The sequence below is a fragment of the Ambystoma mexicanum genome, chromosome 10 (assembly GCF_040938575.1).
Source record: "Ambystoma mexicanum isolate Mex_15411 chromosome 10, UKY_AmexF1_1, whole genome shotgun sequence".
In the NCBI taxonomy this organism is placed as follows: domain Eukaryota; kingdom Metazoa; phylum Chordata; class Amphibia; order Caudata; family Ambystomatidae; genus Ambystoma; species Ambystoma mexicanum.
In genome coordinates, this window is record NC_090932.1 from 599,343,529 (window position 1) to 599,366,262 (window position 22,734).

The window sequence follows — 22,734 nt, forward strand, 5'->3', positions numbered from 1 at the left end:
GCATAGGTGTGAAAGTCCCCCTTCTTCTTGCTCGGCTGGTCATGTGATTCAGACACTGTGAAATCGCCTCATTCTTCATGTAATTAGTGTATTTGATTTTCGTTTTGCCCACCACCTACCTTCGGCTTCTTATCTTGACCTTCCTGAGCAGGATATTCTGTTCTGTGCTTCATTAATTGTAGCTACTGTACGTCCATTTTAGCTGATACGACCTTGGCATTTTGGTACGATTTGTCTCTGTCTGGGTTTCGCTTCTGCCTTTTATTCTTGATTTGTTTAATACGAAACTCTCCTCGTGCGGCCTCTAGTAACCTTTGGTTGATTCTGCCTTGTGCATAGTTGATGTATACATATATAAAGTGCTTCTATTGAGGTATATATGTGTAGTAGGGGTGTCACGGTATTAGTTTTATGACGGTACAATAACCTTCTTGCCAAACGATGGTATATCATGGTTATCGCGGTATAGCAGGTGGAGTAAATTAATCTTAACAAATATTTTCTAAAAGGTCATAAATTGTCAGATTTATCATCACAAACAAAACCAGGCACCCAGGGCCAGAATTGGGTTTTTCAACATACTTTCCACTGAAATGCCACCCCTTGCTTCCACCAAACACAAACACGTGTGGAGCGGAGCAGGGGGGTGGGGGGGAGCCCTGCTGCGACTGGCAAAGCAAACTGAATAGCTTTTTTAAGTGGTCATTTAGGCTTTTAGCTCCCCCACTGGCTACTGGTGAAGATGAACATGTTGCCATCTTGATAACCTGCATGCCACAGATCAATGGAGTCTGATGGTAGTATACGCTTGTGCGCATACACACGCACACGCACTCTCTCTTTACCTTACAGCCTTTAATCTACTTCTGGGCCAAAAGGTGTTCAGTAATCACGGACATGTTACCCTTTGGTATGACAGCAGGGAATACCCACAGAGATGGGTAAATTTCGCAGTGTGACTTATTACATGTAAATTCAATGATAGAACCAGGGAAATCCCCCATTGTCATATGTTTAGAAAACATTATCCATTATAAATATATAAACCCCAAAGCCGCCAACCCAAAGTCCCGGGAGGATAGCTCAGCGGCAACGTGCGTGCCTTGGAAGCAACACAGGTTCGATCCCCGGGTCGGCGCTTAGAAACCTCTGGGTGTTTAAGCGTGTTATAAATACGCAACTAAGACAAAAACAATTACGCAACTAAATAAACAAAAACAATTTCTTTAACAGCACCTCGATGCCCGCGGGCTGTGTGAGCGCTTTAAAAAAAAATGTAAATAAAAAAAAAAAGTAAACCCTTTTCCTTCTTGCCACTGTATTTATTCTTCCTATTGCTAACATATTGATTTTGTGTCAGGCAAGTGTGGTTTATGGAATGGCATTAAAAACTGCTCAAACTGAAACTACTTGGCAGACGGCACATCCAACAGTGCAAGACCAAGACTGCGCAGCACTTGCTTACTGCAGCCTTTCCAAATCAGATTGAAAAGCACACTTAACGGTATGAACGGTATACCGGTATAAACAATGGGACGGTTATTATTGTTCAATTAAGTGGTTCACGGTATCTTTAACGGTATACCGTAATACTGTTACATCCCTAATGTATAGGTGGCGCTTGCCGCAATCTATCTTACTACTAAGCATACCAAGCCGCATGATTTTCTTAGCTTTCTTGCGGTTCCAAGCATATGTACATGCGTAAACTAACTGAATATCTTCGCCGTGCTCATGGCATAAGCTTCTTACATTTGACATCGTCCTTTCACTTTAGGTTCTCCATGTCCCTTATCCATGGCGTTTTGTCTATTTTCGTCATTCGCAGGTCGTCATATCTTCTATATGTGAGTCAGTACGTGTTCTTGTGATGTCACCATTTGTCTTCCATTAGGACATTTTTGGCTTCTTCAGGACGATCTTCATTCCGTTTCATTTGTTGATATGGTTTTCTCAATGGATACCTTACTGTCCAGATTTTCTTAGGTGTAAGTACCTCAATGGATGCGGTTCTTCTAATTGGTACTGGACAGAGCCCCACTGCAGCTCTCTGCTGGTTTATTTGCTCATCGTACGTCACATACTTCGGTGTGAACGTTCCTAGTACCTCAAAATGGATGACTCGAGTGCAGGCTGTACTTGGGAAATCTGCTACACTCCCCTCTCTGGGCGATTCATCACCCACTTTCATTTCTTCCATTGTATCCATCCTCTTTGGTTCCTCTGTATTCACTTTCATTCCATCTTCTGGGTCCATTTTTTCTTCATCTTCTGGGTCTATGCATGACGGTCTAAAGAAATGTGTCTTTGGGGTCCATATTTATATTACTCCTTTTAGACTTCCCGCTGTTCTTACGTGTTCGTCTTTGTTCCACGTCATTAGTTGCCACTGTCCATTTGGGCTGCAATAGATCCATCTTCCCACATAATTTCTATGCTTTCTGGGATATCGAAACTTTGTTCCTTCTGGTGCATGAATGCTGGCTTTCACAAAGTCTATTATTTCTTCATCAGTCAGGTTTTTGGGCTTCCATCCTGGTTCGACATCAATCATGATCTTCATCCCTATGGCTTTTTTCGCAGTTTTCTGACACTGAGATATTATTATCCTGATAACACAAAATCCAAGCAATATCATCACTAGTAGGGCTCCTAGGAATTTGAATGCGTCTGCCATCCATTGCAGAACCCATGAGAATAGTGATCCAAACTAACTGTCGTCGCCCACTTCATCAGTTTCATCAATCATTTGATTCTGTAGTTTTGTCAGCATACCTATGGCCTCCGTTAGAGTTCAATTTTCGTCATTGTGAGAAGGTATAAATGTGCAACAAGATTCTCCGATTTTTGCACAAACACCTACATCCATGGCTGTGATCATGTCAAGGACATATCTGTTCTGAAGAGTCATCAATCGGATTGCCCTGAACTCTTCTTTGATTGCGTTGAATCCTTTTATGGTTGTGTTGATGGTTTGCAGTAACTCCCATCTGGTTATCTGTAACCATTTAGTATTTGCTCCAACCTGAATTCTTGGCATGAAGATTGTCGCGGACACTGAGGAAGCCTGACTGAACAGCCTATGTTCATAAGGGATAGCATCAAAAGCTTCTACGGATTTGGCAGAAAAGTAATTCTCTTGCTTCATTCGGTTCATCAATTCCACAGATCTCTTCTTTCTCAGGTGAGCATCTGCTTTCGGGAAACTGTCAATATTCAGGTCACTTTTCAGAATCGCCAACGCTGGAACGTGGACATTCACTATGGTACATCTACCTCCCCAGTTTCTCGGCAGCCTGATATATGCTTTGGATCCACATGCCCAATAATGATCCATGATCACTGCAGTACTGTGTACCATTCCTGGAGCGTCAAAAACTCATCCACAGTTCTGATTATCCCCCCATCTTCCTGGTGCCATTATTCCTGAAGCAGAGTTTCGGATTCTCCAATGGCACTATCTGCAAGGGTGCTCCTCTGTCTTTGACCCATGTTAGCAGTTTTGCAAGCTTCCGCCACAATGGCTTGCATCCATTTCGCACTATGTTGATGGTGGGTTCGTAGTGACCGAAGACCATCCATGCTCTGCAAATCACCACTCCTTTCTCCCAACCGTCTGGTGAAAGCAGTGTTCCCCAAATTTGCATTTGGCCTCTTTTCTTCCACTTTCGAGCCTCTTCTGGCGTCTTTCCTTGAACGTTTAGTTTGTGATTTGCTTCTCGTCTGATTTCTGGTCCTTTATCCCAGGCTTCTCGTATCTGATCACAATGTGTTTCGTCTTTCCATTGTTTCTTGTCTTTATGTCCTAGACATAATCATATTCGTTTGGATCAGTAGCTTCAGTTTCCCACTTCAGTGAGGCATCACTTCCCATGAACTGGCCTTTTGCACATTGCTACGTGTGATAGACAGTGCGCTGTCTGGACATCAATTTCTACAGCTACAAAGATCTTTGACTTCCCCATGCTGTACGGTAGGAGTGCACAAACAAAGCATTCCCCCTCTGAACTCCGTCTTCCAACTTCTTACATATGTTGGTACCATATGTTATTTCCCAAATGTGCTGTGCTATACAGGTAGTAGCTTAGCTCACTGTCATCTCCTTGTATGCTTCTCTTGATTCTCAAGGTTTTCATGTAGTTTGCTATAACTACATCCTTGAATGCATCCGTATGGCTTCTTCTTGCTGGGGGATTCTCAGGTATCCTGATCCATGGTGCAAGCCCATCTGTGCCAGTTGAGTAGATGAAAGTCTGGCAATCCTTTCTTTGTCCTTTTGTATTTTCCAGGCTCTGGTTATGAACGACCATATTGATTCTGCTATCATCTGTGCCTGTGAGATTTTCTCTGGGCTTGCACTCACCCCTTTCAGTGCTGGATCAAGGGTGTTCATTAATGTTGTTTCAGTTGGTTTCTTCTCCAACTCCTTTTGTTTCTTCACTAGCTTAGCTGTCTTCATTTGCCTTTTAACTTCACTTACAGTAGAACTTCTCATTGTTGGCTGTCCAACCTTCCCTTCTTCCTTGGCATGTGGTTCTATATTTATTGACACTAGACCTGGTGGGTGTGCATTCATCGGTTGTCAGTAACCTTCTTTCATTCTTACTCTGCCGACCCTGTCTCCGGCTTTTCAATTTGCTTGTTATCATAAGTGTGTGTGTTCCATTGCTAATCCCATCCATCTTAAGTTCACTCATTCCGCTACCAGACCTTCTAGGGACTGGAATGACTATATAGGGTCTGGGTGCCTTCATGGGCTTCATGTGTGTATCATTAGGTGGGTGCACTGAAATCGGAACACTTTGAGCACCAATAAAAAAAATGCAGTTCTAATTGTCAATGACAGTAAAACAATGATAAATACAATGCACAGGTACACAATACCCCCATAGGTTAATCTACAGCATTTAGTTCTGGAACAATAAGGGCGTCTCTCCTCCTGAGGTATGACAAGATTGCTACTTTTTCTTGTGGGATGCAGGTACTGAAACAGTTGTCCCTTTTTGCCTGGACACTAGATTGTCTATTGTCTCTGGATGCAGTTCCTTTTTCTACATATGAGGAAATGTCAAAATCAAGTAATAAATTCAGCAAGTCTCTTTACTGTGGATGCTCACAGTATACAACTTCCCAGTCAATGCCTTTTATCCGTTTCACTTCCAAAGACATGTCTTTCTTGTCAGTATAACAAAAGTGAAGTCTCTGGCAGTACCTTCTCGATCTGTCCCTCGGTGGAAAGTTTAAAATCTTCTCAGATAGTTCTGTTGATGGTTGGAAAGTTCGACCTGCATCACGATACCATGCAAGAGCATGCTCATCTGTGTAGAATTAGCTGGGTCTCTGATGAACGTGAGGACGTCAACACCGGCGGGCCTCCCCACAAGTTCTGGAAAATCCTTGATTAGGCATAAGAAGACGTTGCTCACCAACCTACTATCTTCTGGTGACAGGGACATTTGTCCTGTCTTTGCTGAAGTTTGGCTTCCACTCACTGCAAGCAGTTTCTGCAATCTCGATGTGTGTGGAGAGCAACTTGGATGATAGTTCCGTTCAGGATTATACTTAAACGTTCTGCGTTTGCTGGATTTCGAAGAAATGTCAAAACATCTTTGGTTCTCCCGACAAGATCTGGACAGTCTTCAATTAAGCGAAAGAACAGCACGTTGATGAGCCTATTCACTTCTTCCTCTGCTTGGGACATTTGTTTTTTCCTCGCTGTACTCCGGAAGCAGGAGGAACTGCTCGATTATCACAGTAAGCAGCCTCCTTATTAACTTTTCGTTTTCAGGATCTTGAAGAAATTCAGAGATGCTGGTGAGCCTCCCCACCAATGACGGGTATGACCTTAAGACTAGGTCAAAATAACTCAGGACGTCTTTGGTAATGTCGCTACTGTGGGACAACATAAGTGAGTCCGAACAATATTTCCGTGTGGAATGAGTCTGGATACTGTATTTTCTTCCAATTTGTGTGTGCTCGATCAAAGTTTGGCATATTCTTTCTGATCACAGCTTCAGTGTGCCTCAGTCCAAAGTCAACAAATTATGTTGTGGCTTATACGTGCAGTTTTCTTCTTTCCCGTGCAAATGGGATGCACAGTGTGTCCGTTTTTATGTCCTTATCCTCTTTTTTGCTCTGAGGAAATGTCCAAAATGGAGTCACAACCTTGCACTTAAGTTCTTTTGTACTTTGCTGGTCATGCGTCCTTCTTCATCATGGATCTCGTCTGCACGTGCTGTGGTTCTTCCCCGTCGTCTCTAGTCTCTACGTGTTGGGGTGTGGGCAGGGGGCCTTCTCTGATGTATGGCTTGATATCACCCAGATAGAGCCAAGCTCTTCTTCCTTGTAACTTGACTGCAGAGGGAGTGACATCTTCCACTGTAAAGGGACGGTTAAATCTTGGCTCGTCCCACTTCGTTCTCATATGATTCTTCACCAGGACGGTGTCACCAGGGAAGATTGATGGAACACAGACTCTGAACTGAGTCTGCAGTAGTATCTCCTTCTGTGTTCTGTGCTGCCCTGCACCCTTTTCGTCGTCGGTGCAGCTGGCCTGAAATTACAGTAAGACAAGATGTCATGCAATTCAAGTAATTTTGCATTTCAGATCCTAAGATTTCTCCTGTTGGCTGGTCATCACATCTAGCTTTGTCTCGGGGTGTCAGTGGAGAGCACATTCTTCTTTCTGTTGCTATTTCGTATGGCGTAAGATGATGGTCAGAACCAGGCTGGTTTCTGAGTGTATACAGTGGCAAAGGAAGGCAGTGCAACCATCCCTTTCATAGAGTAAGCTTCAACTTGGCTATCTTCTCCTTTAACAAGCTGTTGAGCTTCTCACATATCCCATTACCTTGCGGGTGATACACCGATGAAAACTTGTGCGAGAACGTGTGCTTTATTCCAAGCAGCAAGCTGATCTGTTCAAATACTGCATTAACAAAGTGAGGACTATTATCTGACCTCATGATCTCACATATTCCCCACCTGGGAAATACCTCTCTCACCAGAAATGTGGGTGCAGAGGTAGAATCTGGGTGTGTACATGGACCTGCTTCTATCCATCTAGAGAATGGACACACCACAACAATTAGGTACCTGTACCCGTTACATACTTGAATCATATCGACGTAATCGCCATGCAAGTGCTGAAAAGGTCCATTTGGCCTTTGAATGACTCCTCTAATTACTTTTAGTGTGTGCCCAGCCATGAACTGCTGGCAGATCATACAGTTCACCATAAAAAATGCAACGTGCTCTGCTAAGTTCGGTATAAACCAGTCTTCAGCGAGCGTTGCTGCGAGATTCTCTTTTGTCATGTGCGCTGGATAGTGCAACTGTTCCAATGCTAATTTTAACAGGGCTATAGGCATTAGAACCAATAGAATTGCATGCAACATTTTAAGCATTATACGTCAGTGATGACAAGTTTTTAGTATAAATGATGTGTTTTTTATGAAGTTCGTTGGAGTTGTGAAGCGAGAAGGAAGATCAAGCAACCGCTGATATTCATGAAACTCCCCGTTTTTGTACTTGTCATTAAACAGACTGCCTTTGCCAAACTAATGAGTTGTCATTATTGATTTGATGCTAGAGTACGAATCTGCATCCCCATCCATCTCACGGGTGCTGATATTCCATCTTAAAGTGCCATTGGGCAACCCCTAGCTTTATGGGCCAGTTGGGGTCCTAGTGCACAGCGTATTTATCCAGTATTAGACCAGTATCAGACAACTTCAGTCACTGATTTACAGTGCCAGTACCAGCTCTACAGGACAATTGTGTTTGTGGCAGAATATCCTGTTACAACATCCATCCTTCTAATCTCTTCAGTAAAATCCCCAAAAAGAGTTTAAACATACCAGCTAATAGTGCAACTGAACGATAAGACGACGGAAGGGACTCATTGCCCTTTTTGAATTGTAAATGGGCACTATGATCCCAGTTTTTCAGCTCTATGGAATCTGGCCAGAAAAACTATTTGCATTAAACACTTGTCTCAAAAATGGGACCATAATTCAATATAAACATGAAAAATATCATTGAGCACCCCATCGTTCCCAGCAGCTTTAAAGGGCTTCTGTCTCCCTATCACATATTCCAATTCCCTGACTGAGAAGTGAGTTAATTTCCCATCTCTTAACAGGGTATCCTCAAGACCTCCACTTCATTCCTGGAAATGACCACTTGGGTTGCATAGGGTATGAAAATACAGAAGCCAGTCGTCCTATGACAAATGGACTTCTGGGACTGCTAGAAAAATCAAAATCAAGTCCATTAGAATTTCTAGATACAATCCTCCAAAAGTATTTGGTTTCAAAAAATGTAGCTGCTTCACACAAAGCATCCTACTGTTCCTTTGCAACCTTTGTCTTTCTTTTGGTTAGTTCGATCTTATAATTCCCCTGTCTTGGCTTAATATCAACTACAATGGGACAAGCAGCTTTAAGTGCTTCAAGCAGGGCACTCTTCTTCACTTTACAACTACCAGATATCCCAGATGTATTCCCTGCAAAATGGCTTCTCTCTTCATGTGGGTGGTTCTGAAGATTTTGGCACAATTCGCTGTAAAAAGGGTGAAAGCTCTGACAATGCCCATAGGTAAAGTATACAAATGTCATATTATTTGCACTGCCCTATTTTGAGTAACCGCCATATTAAGTATCCAGGTCTCCCTATCCACTTACCAGCACAACAGTATTCAATTTTCCACTTTGACAAAAATGAACATAAGCAGACCCAGTAACCTGCGCCTTCCCAGCACAGCCCCATGTAAGGGAGAGAGGAGTTTGATTACTCTTGCACCTTGGGATCTCAAAACCATGGATGCAGCCCCACCACTTCATGGTAATCAAAATGTAATCAATTACGCTCCAAAATCTCCCAATTTGGAAAGTAAATTTCCCAGCTGCATCTGAGTGGTAGTTACCACTGATGCCTCTATAACCTGTCTCCATTAGAATATACCACAACACAAGAACATTTCCAGTGATTTACAGGATCAACCAAGCATGGTTCAGGAGCGATAGATCCATCTCCTGTTCATTTTCAGAAAATATATCCTCACGCATACCAAGTGCAAAATGAAATATCTCCCCACTACGACAGGAAAGTTGTGTCCTTGTTGATCACGTCCTTGTATTATTAAAATTCTATGTTTCCTAAATGGTGACAGATAAGCTTGATTTTCAGAATCAGCCCTGTGGAAAAATCTTAGAGGCCACCTTGTTCTGGTGAGCAGAGAAAGACACTAATGTCTAGCTATGCTCTATCTGGGTAGTGTGACTGAACAGCAAGGCCTAGACTTAGGTGTGAGAGTGATTAAGGTTTCAGTTAAGCACAGAGAGAACTTAATACAAGTTAGGAAGAATGTATAAATACAGTTATTTATTGAGCCTCACCCAAACTCTTTGCGGTGAAAACCTACAGGTAAGTAACACCCTAAAACACCCACTACTACAAGATACACATACTATCGTGTGCTTTTCTAATAGCACCAGTACTTCACTTTCAGAACACAGTTTAGTAAACTGTACAGTAGTAAAGCATGATCATAAAAATAACCAGTGAATTAAATATCAGTTAAGGAACTCATATTTGAAAATAAAACAGTTAGACACACCATACAAAGGCTTATAAAATAAGGCAGTACACCTTAAAAAGTCCTTCCCTAGCTAGGAAAGATGGGACTTGGTACCCTACAGTCACAGGTAAAAGCCCATGGGAGGATACCTGAGCAGAACACCACCATTCACAGTCAGACAAGTGTGAGGTAGGATAACAACTTTACACCTATTAAAACCTAGGGCGCAAGACTGGGGTTAGAATAGTCATGTTTACTTACCCCCTGTACTCAGATTCACTCAGTGACCAGTGTAGAAGTTCTTGAAATCGCGGGGCCCCTTTTCTCGTGCCTTGTTTCAGTTGAATGAGGTCCAAGAGGGTTGGGTGCAGAGGTCCCTTTCCGCATCAGGTTTTTGGTTCCGGCTAGTTTGTGGTTCTATGCTTCGATGGATAGGTTTTGGATACTGGACAGCAGGACATCTTGACTTAACTGAAGAAAGGACCACCACTCTGGCGATGACCTCAGAGGACTCCTGGGACATGATGCAGACGGCGATCAATGATGGCCACTCAGAAGAAATGGCAGAAGTCGACCATCATGGCGAGAACAAAGCAACTACTTCTACTAGGCCCTTCTTCATAGTGGGAGCTGCAACTGCAGGGGGATGCTCCTTGTTTTTCTTAAGTCGAGGATCTGCAGAGTCCCAAGGCTCATCCTGGGACAACCGATGCATTGAGGTAGCCCAAATTTAAGCTGGTCAGCCCAAAGGATGGTTCCAGGATGCTTCCCAAAGGCTTCCAAGGGCATGATCCCCAAGCAGGGGTTGAGGCTGGCTGTTCCCACCTGTCCAGGGGTCCAAGCGCTGATGAAGGCTGTCAGGAGGTCTGTACAGGAGCAGGGCTTCACCAGGACAGTTGAAGAAAGAGACACTGGCTGGCTTCTAACAACAAATGTCAAGTCTTCAGAGGAATGTTCCTCTCCATAGGAGTCTTGGCTCCAAAGAGAATTTGTTGATAGGATCTGGACAGTCTCTATCCAACCCATCTGTACAGTAACAGACACAATTTGGCAAGGATGTGGTCTGTGACCAAACAGTTCAAGTCTCCACAACTGTCCACACACACAGACGACCACTTTGCTGTTAAAGCTGGAGCTTTCCCTTTCCTTGAGAAAGGGCTCCCATATATGCGGAAATCTGGTCTGAGGCCTAACACATAGTCCCCCACTTGCTTGGCAGGACCTGGTGGGGTGGCTTCCAAACCTTCTCGCACTAAGGCAAGGGGACCCGTCCCTGGATTTCCAAAGAGGAGCTCAAAGGGGCTGAAACCAATAGCCTCTTGAGGCACCTCTCTATAGGCAAACAGCAGGCATGATAGGAGATCACATTTCCTCCTTAGGGGCTCTTCCAAAGCACCCAGCATGCCCTTGAGAGTTTAGTTAAATCTCTCACCCAGACCATTAGTCTAGGGTGGTAGGAGGTGGAGAACCTATAAGCTGCACCACATTCATTCCGCATAGCTTGTATGTAACTAGACATGAAAGCGGTTCCTCTGTCAGAGATCACCTCTTTAGGAAATCCTACTCTGGTGGAAATGCCCAGGAGAGCCCTGGCAACCACTTTGGCAGTTATGGTCCGAAGGGTTATAACCTCAGCATACCTGGTGGCAGTATCTACCAGGACCACGTTGAACCGGTGTCTACCTGATGTTGGAGGGCCTAGGGGACCAACAATGTCGGTGCCCACCCACTCAAATGGTGGGCCAACTACTGGCAAAGGCTGCAATGGGTCAAAGACACTGCCTCCAGTCTTGCCAGACAACTGACAAGCGGGACAGGTCTTGCAATGGGCTTCCACTTCTACTCCCATCTTGGGCCAATAAAAGTGGGCTGAGAACCTTTGCATGGTCTTCTTGGTGCCAAGATGACCAGCTAAGGGCACCTAACGTGCCAAATGAAAAAGGAAGGGCCTCTATACCTGGGGTACAACCAACCTCTTGACTACACCAGGTTCAGGCTGAGTGGGCTCACTGTAAAGGAGCTCACACTCACAACAAATCGTAAAAGACCTAGGCACTTCACCTTGTGACTGGGCCTGTTTTCTTAGACCCTCAAGAGAGTGGCATTCTCTTTGACCCTTACAGAATTCTGCACTAGAGGGCCCACTGTTAGGCATCCACACGAACACCAGAACTTAGCTAGCGTTCCCACAACACCTCCCCCCTATTTTCACACTACTCCCCGGTTACGAGACTCACATGATTTGGTTGTCCCACAGGACGGGTTACGCCGCACCAGGTGGCATGTTCGTACCGGGTTGTAGCCTTTCCTGCATTGGCAGTTGCCATGGAGAACACACGCCAGAAGGATCGGCAGAACACTCCCATATCGCGTAGCTGTCCAATCACGTGATCCAGCTCAACGTCCGTCACGTGGTGGCAGAGCACGTCACGTGACTGTCAGGCACCCGTTACAAAACGCTTGACGAGCAAAGCAGTCACCGCTTCTCAGCTGTCTCTTGGACCCTGATTGGCGCTACGTTTGGATCTTGCTCTTGTTGGTATACCTTGACCTCGGAACTCTCAACTGGACTCCCTTGGATTGCCCTTCTGTCCCTCTGCTTGGAACTGTTTACTCGTCGCTGAACCTCGGACCGTCCCTCACTTGCAATCGGATTTTGCCCTTTGGAACTTGTGCGCTCCCTCTACGTACCTGTCTCCTGATTCCCACGTTACGCACTCAGTCCTTGGCTCAGGTGGGTAGTCCTGCTTCCACGTACTACTCTGGTCCCTGTTCTTCTGGGGACTACTTTTCATCTGAGTCTCGAACCTCCTGCACTTAGGTTTCCCGTACCTTCCTACCACCGGATAGGTAAGACCTCTCAGATTTTATGATTCGTGTTATACTGTCATTGCCTGGTACTTAATCCCGTTCTTTTTGCAGCAGCATCAGTGTTCTTGAGGCTCCGTGGATCCGGGAAGAGACATCTCCCACCTGTGGCCTCAAAGGTCGCACAGGGGGTTCTTCAGGTACCCCTGTGCGTCACTTGGGGACGTAGGTATCAACAGTCTCCACGACACTCAAGTCAGAACACGCACCTTCAGCTAACAAGCACTGGAGGTCTGGGTGATCCTCTGGGGGTGATTACTTCTCACTGAGGAGGGTCCTCTGGCTCTTCTCCCTCAGGAGTTGAGTGTAGGATCACCAGCGGGCCTACTCCATCAGGAGCTGGGACCACAGTGGGTGCTGCTGAAACAGCTTCAAGAGAAGAAGCACCCTTCACAGAGGTGGTCTTCTTACTCTTCTTCTTGGCCTTGGGTTTCCACTTTGGCTTGGGTAACTGACTGTCAGTCAGACCCTGTTTGACCTGTGACCTAGTGACTGCAGCACAACAAAGACAAAGTATATCCTGTATTACCTTAATATAAGTCTGGATACAGATGTCCAAATAAAATGTCATAGATTCCAAAAGGTTGCAGGCACCTAGCTCAATCTAGCACCCAGTCCACATCAAGAGAACCTGGAGACAAATATATATTTTGTATAATATAGGATACTTTGTCTTTGTTGTGATGCTAGCTTGGGTTTGAGGAAGTTATCACCCCTATTAAGAATTTGGTATGTTGGTGTGTTTGTTTTTGCAGTACCTCCATTTGAATATTGAGGCGATTTGTTGCGCCTGTGGCTTAAGTAGATGCATCCAGGAATTGGTGCATGTGGCGAAGCGACCACTAAGGGAATGCCATTGATGAAATTCCCAGTGAAGGTAATTTTGTGAGTTCATTATTAGAACTGTGGGAGGGTGGTCTAGCAGTGGACCAGGTCTCTTGTTTCCATACTCCTGAAGTTATTGCTGGAGTGTGTGAAGGTATATTTAGTATTGTAAAACTCGACCCACACCTTAAGGACACCCGCGTTTTTGTATTTTAGGTGTATTGGCATCCATTCATGTGATGTTTGAATTGACCCCCTTGACACAGTGTTTGAAGCAGTCTACAGTTTTTACAGAGTTTCCCCTGAAGAATGTTCACCCTTTGAGCAATTGGAAGAACAGAAACATGTTGGGAATCAGTTTTACAACACATTTAGAATGTTGAATGTATTCGTGTATTGTCATTTGTGTCTGTCAAATTGTGTTAGGTTGTTTAGATGAACTTTTGATGTATTAATTTGTATCCACTGTGTTTTAAGGGTCAATCTATGTTTTAATAGTGAATATTTTTTTGAATACATTTATACTATGATTTTTGATGTATTAATGCATACAGTCTATTTTTTCAAGGCTTAGTGTGCCGGGTAATCAGGGTCCTAGAGGTGTGGTGATGAAATTATTATTGCATATTTTGTTTCTATCTCCCTTAAACAACAATATATATATTTCCCCTGCTGGTGGAGTTAGATGTTGATTTAAGCAGGGGTATTGTTATATTAACCTATTTAAAACACAGTACCACACAAGACTTACATTCAGTAATAAATGCACCAATTGCAGACAGTTTTAAATAGGCATGTGAATTCTTAAGTGAGCTGTAACAGCATAAGAAAGGTAGGTTAGTTATGAACAGTGGCAGAATGCTTTCTTTAGACTAGATAGACAATTCTGTGTGAGGATCCCCCCATCTGGGCAACCTGTAATGGAAAAATTAGGGAGTAACTTATCTGTTCTTTTACAGCCCAGTCCAAAAATGTTCAATGACCCTCTACTGTCTTCTTAAAGGTTCTCCCATCCCAATATACCTCAGAGGGCACAGGAGAACAGGATCCAGGACCACTGGAGTGGACCACGGACCCTCGCCAAGTTTGGACCCTCAGACATCTTTGTTGGATTCTGGTGTTGGGAAACCCAACGGTGGACCTTCCTCTGCACTCAGTGACCCAGGAAATTCTCCGGCAGGAAAAGAGTGTTCAGTGATGATGGCAAGGATGTGCCTTGAAGCATTGTTTGGCAGTTTGGAACTTTTTTGTGCAGCTATAGGTGTCAAACAGCACTATACCAGGGTACCCCCTCTACTGGGCAGTCGACAGCAACTGGCTTCCAGCGGTCACAAACGCTCCTCCGGACCCTGGATGACACCAATGAACTTCTTTGACTAGAGATGCCCAGGCACTCCTCTTAAGGACTCACAAAGACCCCTTCTATGGATGGCAGGCACACAGGACTGGCTTTCAGGGCACTTCGGATGAAGAGTCGCTGGTCCTCTCTGGATCAGTCCTTGGGAGAACAAAGCAGCTTTGCAATTACATGAAGAAATTGCAGCAGCAGACTTCTCCTCCAGCTGGGCTTCAAGAAATAGCTTCTTCTTGCTTCAGCTTCGACTTCAGCTTCTGAACAAATTGTTGAGTGAGAGGTCCCTGTTATACACATTTGTTCCCCATTCACTCAGGCCGAGCCAGGCTCAGTCAACCAATCACGCAGAAGGGCATTCATGCAGGCAGACAGCCAATCTGGCTCACAGGCATTCAGGCCATTCACTCCACCCAGACACCCACAGCAAAGAATGTGGATTGGGGTAAGCACCCAGCCTTTCAGCACACTAAACTGCTTTTAAGGCATTTTCAGTCAGGGATGTCTGAGTCATTGTGTCACACACAGAAACCAGACACCCACAGCACAGAATGTGAGTTCACTTCAGACTCCATTCATACAGGTCCAACCCCAAGGGTGTACCCACAACATACAGCCCCGGGGAAGGCTCCAGACAATCTCAAAGAAGTTAGCCCCAGAGCCATATATGGTATTTACACCCAACAGCCAGCCAGGAGGAAAATGACAGAGTCAGGGCTTCCCAAGACTTTGGGTAACAAGGTAAAAGGCAATAGAAACCAAGAGGCCATAATGGCCATCTTGCCTGCCATCAGGAATTCATTGATTCCTATGGCGGGGCCTGTGTGTCCCAAAAATGGAGGACACTCAGAGCCACTGGCAAATCAGCATGTAGCTGCCACCAGCCCATACCGTGCTCTGTGGGAAACACCCAGATGCCAAAAAACACACATAAGGAGTACAAGGGTGTACCCCCACCCATGGGAGCCATAAGGGTATCCCATGGGTGGTGTTCACCAAAATGAAAACACGAACAACAAAAATACTTGACGTTCAATATCAGTAAAATATTTTAGTTGAATAACTATAGAAAGAGGGGGTTTGAAAACCACTGAGGGGATAGACCATCTTGAATGGATGAGCGACGATAAATTATATTCCAATCAGAATATAACGAATTATGTCTCTTTATGGAACAATCTACACATTGAGGACGTTTTTTCTTTTTTTAAGAAAAATGGATCGCAACAATTGCATGAGGGGATGAGCAATGACGAAATTCTACTAGCGACATACACACTAATTGAAATGACTAAATCATGAATAATATGTCTAATAGATCATAACCAATCGGGTCTCTGTATGGGACAATATATTTATTGAGTATATTGTAAAAAAACAGATTATGAAAATTGTAAACAAATGACGCCATCACGCTACGGCGTGATGACATATAACAATAAAAAGTGGCCATTTTGGAACGCACAATTTTTTGTGGTTCCAGAATGAAGCATTAAGCGCACAGAAAGGATGTGTAGAGGTGCGCTAAGACACTGATAAGTTAGATAACCACCACATGGACAATAAGATCCACGGGGGATCATGATACATTATCTTTTTAACTTTGATCGTATTGCAGAATGCGACCATACCGCAAGGATGAGTGGGGAATTATAGACATATAAGGAGGGACTCTGAATAACTATACCACCATTAGGTAAGAATTGCAGTACAATATTGAACCTTGCAACTTGGCACAAGTGACAATTGGTGAATAGGATTAGGGATGCCAACGTTTCTTTGCCTGTTACACAGGAAGACACTGATTGCAAAACTGATGGATTGTGAGAGTGGAAGATCTGCACCAAAAGACTAAAGTCAAAGTTTGCAAACAGACGGCGTGGTCTCTTGACCACTTACGACAGGTATATTTACATCTGATCAAAATTCTCTTTAATTTAGAACTCATTTTAAACAGCATGTGGCTTCTTTTAAATAGGCAGGATACAGGCTCTTGTTTTTAATAATTACACCTCCCCTATTTATAGGAGAAAACGTATTTATTTTAAGAAATTCGGATAAGAAAGTTGTGCATATTGAATAACGCTCCTGGCCAACACAACATCATCCAGGTGATTATTGCTCTCTAAGAGTATGTGAGAGACAGAACCATAGTTGTTTATTTGATAAAAGAACGGACACTAACATATGATTTTATATGATTAATCCTACAACAGAAAAGATTAGGATCCCAGTGAAATAGCAGCTTCTGAAGAAGGGAATGCTTTCCCGAAACGTGTAGAGCCGAAGTACAGGACTTTAGGAAACCACAGTTACCATGATTGTGTCAATCTATTATGTTTCTCAAATTTTGAATATACACTTATGAAAATTGCATTTTGTTCAAAATTGTGCCTTTAACTTGTTCCAAATTAACTAATGTAAATTGGACACATGTGATTAATTTCTATATGAGGATTGCTATACAAAAAGAGTACATATTTATTTTTAAAGGAATACTACTGGAGTAATAATAATTATTTTTTCAGCAAAAAACAATGTTATTGGTTGTTTTATTAACACATTGGGTGTGCTAGGGACAGGAGGGTTCCACAAGAGTGTGGACATCTGCTGGTTCCTCATTGTTGATACCACCTAGTGTCAGAGTTGGTTATCTACCTTGCACCCCACTATCTATCTTAAAAATCCAAAAGACTTACCAAATAACTCAGGTGTGCTACTAGTTTTTCGGTGATTAACACAGTGGCCATCTTGCCTTCCATCAGGAATTCATTCATTCCTATGGCAGGGCCTGAGTGTTCTAAAAATGGAGGACACTCGGAGCCAATGGCAAATCAGCATGTAGCTACCACCAGCCCATACCATGCTCTGTGGGAAACACCCAGATGCCCAAAAACACACATAAGGTGTACAAGGGTGTACCCCCACCCATGGGTGCCATAAGGGTATCCCATGGGTGTTGTTCACCAAAATGAAAATGTGAAGAGTTGCACTGCTAGAGGTGCAGGCTGGACCTCAGTGGTAGAAAACAGAGAAAACACATACAGAGAAGTGGTAGGACAATGACTGGGAGGCCCTGTCACTTGATAAGGCCTTTCCAGCATCACATTAAGCATGTAATATTCATTGGACATTTGTCCAAATCGGAAAATTCCCCCACTTAAATGATTCATCTTACAAACCTGTTTCTCCAAAGGGATAACTCAGGACAAATTAAGAGTGAACCTTTTCCCGAGATAATCCTAAAATGTTGGTTCTGGATTCAACTCATGCTTGGTGTAATAATGCAGTGCAATGCTCTCGCTGGTAGAATGAAAGACCAACACCACATATGTTTTTGCATTATCAGAAATAGAAAAGGTCAGCCGTTTAATTGTATTATCAATAATCAGAGACTGTAAAGCCTGTAGCATTCAAGTGATGAAAACGTAGGGCCTCCATACCGGGTTCCAGCTCCGGGTTCCTTCAATGGGGAATTACTGGGCCATTCCAACATTGGAGGACCCGGTAATTCCTCATTGGAAAAACCATCCCCATGGTAATGGGGAGGGAGCTAATAACGGGCCCGTTATTAACGGGCCCGTTATTAGCTCCCCGGTCCCCTTGCGGGACCCGCTGAGGACGTCTGGTCTGACCAGACATCCAGAGTGGGTACCGCAAGGGAACCTCGTAATAGAGCATCCCGTAATGAACGGTACCGGTCCCGTACCGGCACCCTTCATTACGGGAGCGCGAGCCACGTAATGGGGCCCTTAGTCTTCTGCATATTCAAATCTGGACTTCCATCTGTTGGGACACCAAGATTAAGTTTACACAAAGTAGTGTTTAGTGAATTAGTAAACCCGTTCAAAAGCAGGTGTGCCAGTACACTCCCGTGCCAGTTCCACGAGTTACAGCAAAGAACATAGTTAAATCGATCTTGAGGGCCAAGTCTTACCGCTGTTGAGTTTTGGCTATGTGCAATAATAAGAACTCTTAACATGCCTTTTGGAAAACTCATAATTTATAATTTTATGGAACATTAATGTAAAAATTAAGGGCAAGAATCAGAAATGGAAATAAACATTTTCGTAGAAGATGGTGCCCCTTCTTGGTTTATATGAGAAAACACTTTCAGAGACTTCCCTTGTCTTTTAAGACTCAGTGTTGAATTTGAGATATCATATTATTTACACTAAATGTAAGCAATCTCTGAAAACTGTGAGTTGGTTCAAGGGGATGTGTCCATTGTTGAAAGTGGGTGGGAGGGGTGGGGGTAGGGATGAGGTTGTTAAATGTTTTTGGGAATTGTATGCTGTTTTTTTGGATGAGGAAATTTTGAAAATGTTTTAAGAAAAATAAAGGGTTTGTTTACTTTAACAAGACGATCACTGCCACAGGTTACCATAATCCCTCTCGTCATATCCATGTGCATGTGGGATATGCTGTGCTTTCCTTCATGGAAGGTGGCCAAGGAGCTCCGGCTGTCGAGTAAAGAAAAAATGGGAAAGAACAACTTCAACCAAGTGACAATTTGTGTTTTAATATTTCTTTTGGTCTATCAACATTTTAGTTTTTATTCAACAGCGTCTATTGAAGAAGAAGAGGAATTTACATGGCCAGTCAATTATTACAATGCATTAAGCGACAATAACGACTCAATAAAACAAGTTGGTGATCACTCAAAAAGACATTGGGCATCTTTTAAAAGAAGCTTTTACAAATTCACAAACATCATGAATGACATTTAAATCATTATAATTCATAGCAAGATGCATTGCTTCCATACAGGTCCTAAATTTCTTTTTGATAAAAATGGTTCCTAAGCGTTATACGTCTTAAATCAATAAGATCATGGCAAATCAATAAAAAGTGTAAAAGATCCCCATCAAGCCAGACCCCAAAACACTTATTACCCCTGACCATTTCATACATGCCTTGAGCAGCAAAACATTTACTCAAGTCTGTAAAAGGATACTTCTGCACTCTGGCGATTTAATTATGACTATATCACAGCTGATGACTGAGGGCTGGCAGAATGGAATGACAAATTTAACTGAGGTAAGATTGCTATCTCATGTAACACCATATTCAAGATGCACAGCCCCAGCATTACGTACAGACTTTAAATGACTGTGCTAAACCTTATTAAAAGCAGAGGCTCATAAAAAGCCAAATTTCTTTTAAAAAACAGCACTGCTTTTATTTTTGCGGAAATTTCTTTATGGAAATTTTATAACATGCAAAAAAATCATTTAGACAATATAACCGTATATTTATGAGTTTTAACAAAAAGATTAAAAAGCAGAAAATGTATAGAAAAGAAAGAGCAGACATAGAGAGAGGAAGTGCAGAGAGAAAAGGAGAAGGAAAGAATGGCGAGAAGAGAAAAGAAAAGTGAAAAGAGAAAATATCTGTTTCTTTGCTACTAATAATGCCATGTAAGACCAGAAGAGCTGGCCAACAAGATAGCTGATTACCAGCCGGAAATAAGCCTAGCACACATGATCCAAAAGCGATGGCTGTGTCCTGGCCACCTGGATGACAAGTCCCAGAGGACTAGCGGGTGAGACACTAGCGGTTGCTCACACTCGTGGCTGGAGATTAACCACCTACTAGAAGACAGCAGGCAGTGTTAGATCATGTTAGAAGAAGCAAACTGTTAATTTACGGAGTGTCATGACAGGTATGACACTCACACCAAGCAATGTTAAAGCACATTTTAAATGTCACAGAGACCACTTTAATCAAAGTAAATATGCGCTGTATGTGATCTAAGTGGAAAACAACAAAGGGGACGCTTAAGGGAGATTTACAGAAAATACTGCCGTGTTTATTTGAACAACGGCATCTGACAAAATGTGTTTGCAACCAATGACCACTATAAATTGACACTTACTCGTCGTCTTTGATGGAGTCGAAGCAGGAATCACACATCCGAACTTGGAACTCAAACCCCATAATTGGGTAGGTGGAACTCTTTGAACTGCACTTTCCACACACTGCGTGGCCACATTTTCTGCAGTGATGCTTAAAGTTAGAAAGAAAAGCACATATGGTGAACATTTTGGTTATAGATTTTCTTGAAATCCCCATATTTATACATGATTAAACATGGCATCTTCTACATCATGCAGAGGAAAGGGATCATTACAGTTACTTTCAGAAGCTTTACCAATGCATCCCAAAGGTTCTGTTGTCACAACATGTATGGGAGCACCTATTAAATCGCAGCCAAAAGCACTGTGGCAAATCAAAAAACACTATTCCACATGGAGCGCCTTCATCCATGTGGTTACCATTCACTGCATCAAGGAACAAAGCATTAAGAGAGGTTCGGAGTACAGACAATTCCTAGGCAGAATCTCCAGAAAATTACATACAATACAACATCCACCTAAAATCGTTTTCACTATTCAGATAGTAAATCCCAATTAATTATTCTTCACACAATTCTTTCCATTTTATGATCAAAACATTAGGAAATTTAGAAAGACATATTTTACAATCAATTTTACAAAATTAATTATAATCAAGTTTACATTTTTCAACTATTACAAACACATAAACCTCATAAGATACCAAGTACACTTTGCTATCGTGATCCCTCAATATTTATTCTCATCACATTATGAGAAGGAAGCTGTTGCTGCAGCACGGAAACTTACGATCCAGACAAGGCAGGAGGGGGTTAATCCAGCGGACCAGCAGGAGAATCATCTGGCAGAACTTGGAAAGGGGGGGGCAGAAGGACTGACTTCAACAAACCATCCAGGGCCGGTGTGCACGAGCCACAGTGCTAAACCAACACATGGGCATACTGCATGTCCCAGACAACCCCACAAGAGACAGAATCAGGGAGGGGGAAAAGAGATCAGGAATGGGAGAAAATGTTGGCGGAAAGCAGCCCTACCATATCCTCGCGAGCCCTCACTTAGAAATATCAAGTCAGGATTAGAAACAGGGCAGTCTGGACGAAAGGGAGGAGGGAAACCACTTGCAGGTGCGGGGAAACGGTTGATGGGATGGGCGGATGTTAATTGGAGGGGAGGAGGGGAGAAGGGGTTAAAGATCGAGCAACGATGGTCAGAGGGTGTCTCTCATTGCAGGAGCGGAGCGTGCCCGAAACGACAGAGGAGGAATGGAGTGAAACCCGAGGAGAGTTTCATTGGGCATACTAGATGACAGTGAAGCAAGCACCGAGAGGCTCCATACCCATTTCCTACCCCGAGACCCAGCCTGGTTGAAAAGGAAGCCGGGCTGCAGGGAAGCAACCATAAGCGTGAGGACTGGATACCGAAGAGTCTGCATTTTTCTGTTTCCAACTGATGGCCATCTGGCTAAAGGAGTGAAAGTCAGCAGCCGCGACCACCTTCGTTTGGGTTATTTGGGATTTTCTATTCAAGGCAAACTGCGGAAGTACCGGCAGGGCACATCCCAGTCCTAATCTGAACTGATTATCCTGGGAGGCCAAGGGCCCACAGGAGAGAAGAATAATCTGTCTTTAAATTGGCTTTATTGAGATGTGTCGAGTGATAAAAATGTTGTAATAAAAGATAATTATTCACCCGTTACCTGTCTCCAGCCGACTAGTTTACAGTGGTGGCAGGGGTGGGATAAAAGAGAAACGCCACGACAGACGAAATGGAAGCCGTGTTGAAAGCACTTGAAGAAGGGCAGCAGCCGCTGCAACAACTGGTACAAGTCTAAGGGCATCAGGCGCAGGCAGACCGGCAAACCCTGCAACAAGCCCTACAAGTACAGACGGTGGCTCAAGAACAAGGAAGGGAAGCCTTGAGAATATTGGGAGAAGGCGTGGCTACAAATCGGGCTCATCCAGCCATTCCACCCACGGTTCTCGATAAATTCCAGGTGGGGAATGACCCCAGTTTTTTGTTTATGAATTTTGAAAGAATAGCCCGGGCAGCACAATGGCCACAAGACAGATGGGTTTTTTATCTGGCACCGCTGCTTACGGGGGTCATGCAGGGTGCCTATCAGGCTGCCAACCCCACAGGGGACACGCCATATTCCGAAATCAAGAAAACCGTGTTGGAAAGACTGGATATGGATGAGGAATCCTATAGACTCAAGTTTCGCGAGACCAGCCTCAAACCAGGCGAAAGCCCAA

At 43.6% G+C, this 22,734-nt stretch overlaps 1 protein-coding gene across 2 annotated transcripts in view; it reads right to left on the reverse strand.

The window, feature by feature from the left end:
* The window catches only part of WDFY1 (WD repeat and FYVE domain containing 1), a 1,420,223-nt gene that overhangs the window by 64,226 nt on the left and 1,333,263 nt on the right, over positions 1 to 22,734 (reverse strand). Inside the window, exons 10-11 of one of the 2 annotated variants that reach the window (XM_069618156.1) lie at positions 20,503 to 20,633; positions 18,979 to 19,087 (exon numbers count right to left, since the gene is read on the reverse strand). In XM_069618156.1, coding sequence (XP_069474257.1) covers positions 18,979 to 19,087; positions 20,503 to 20,633 — 240 coding nt within the window. The remainder of the gene's footprint in view (positions 1 to 18,978; positions 19,088 to 20,502; positions 20,634 to 22,734) is intronic. The other variant, XM_069618157.1, reaches the window with a different exon arrangement.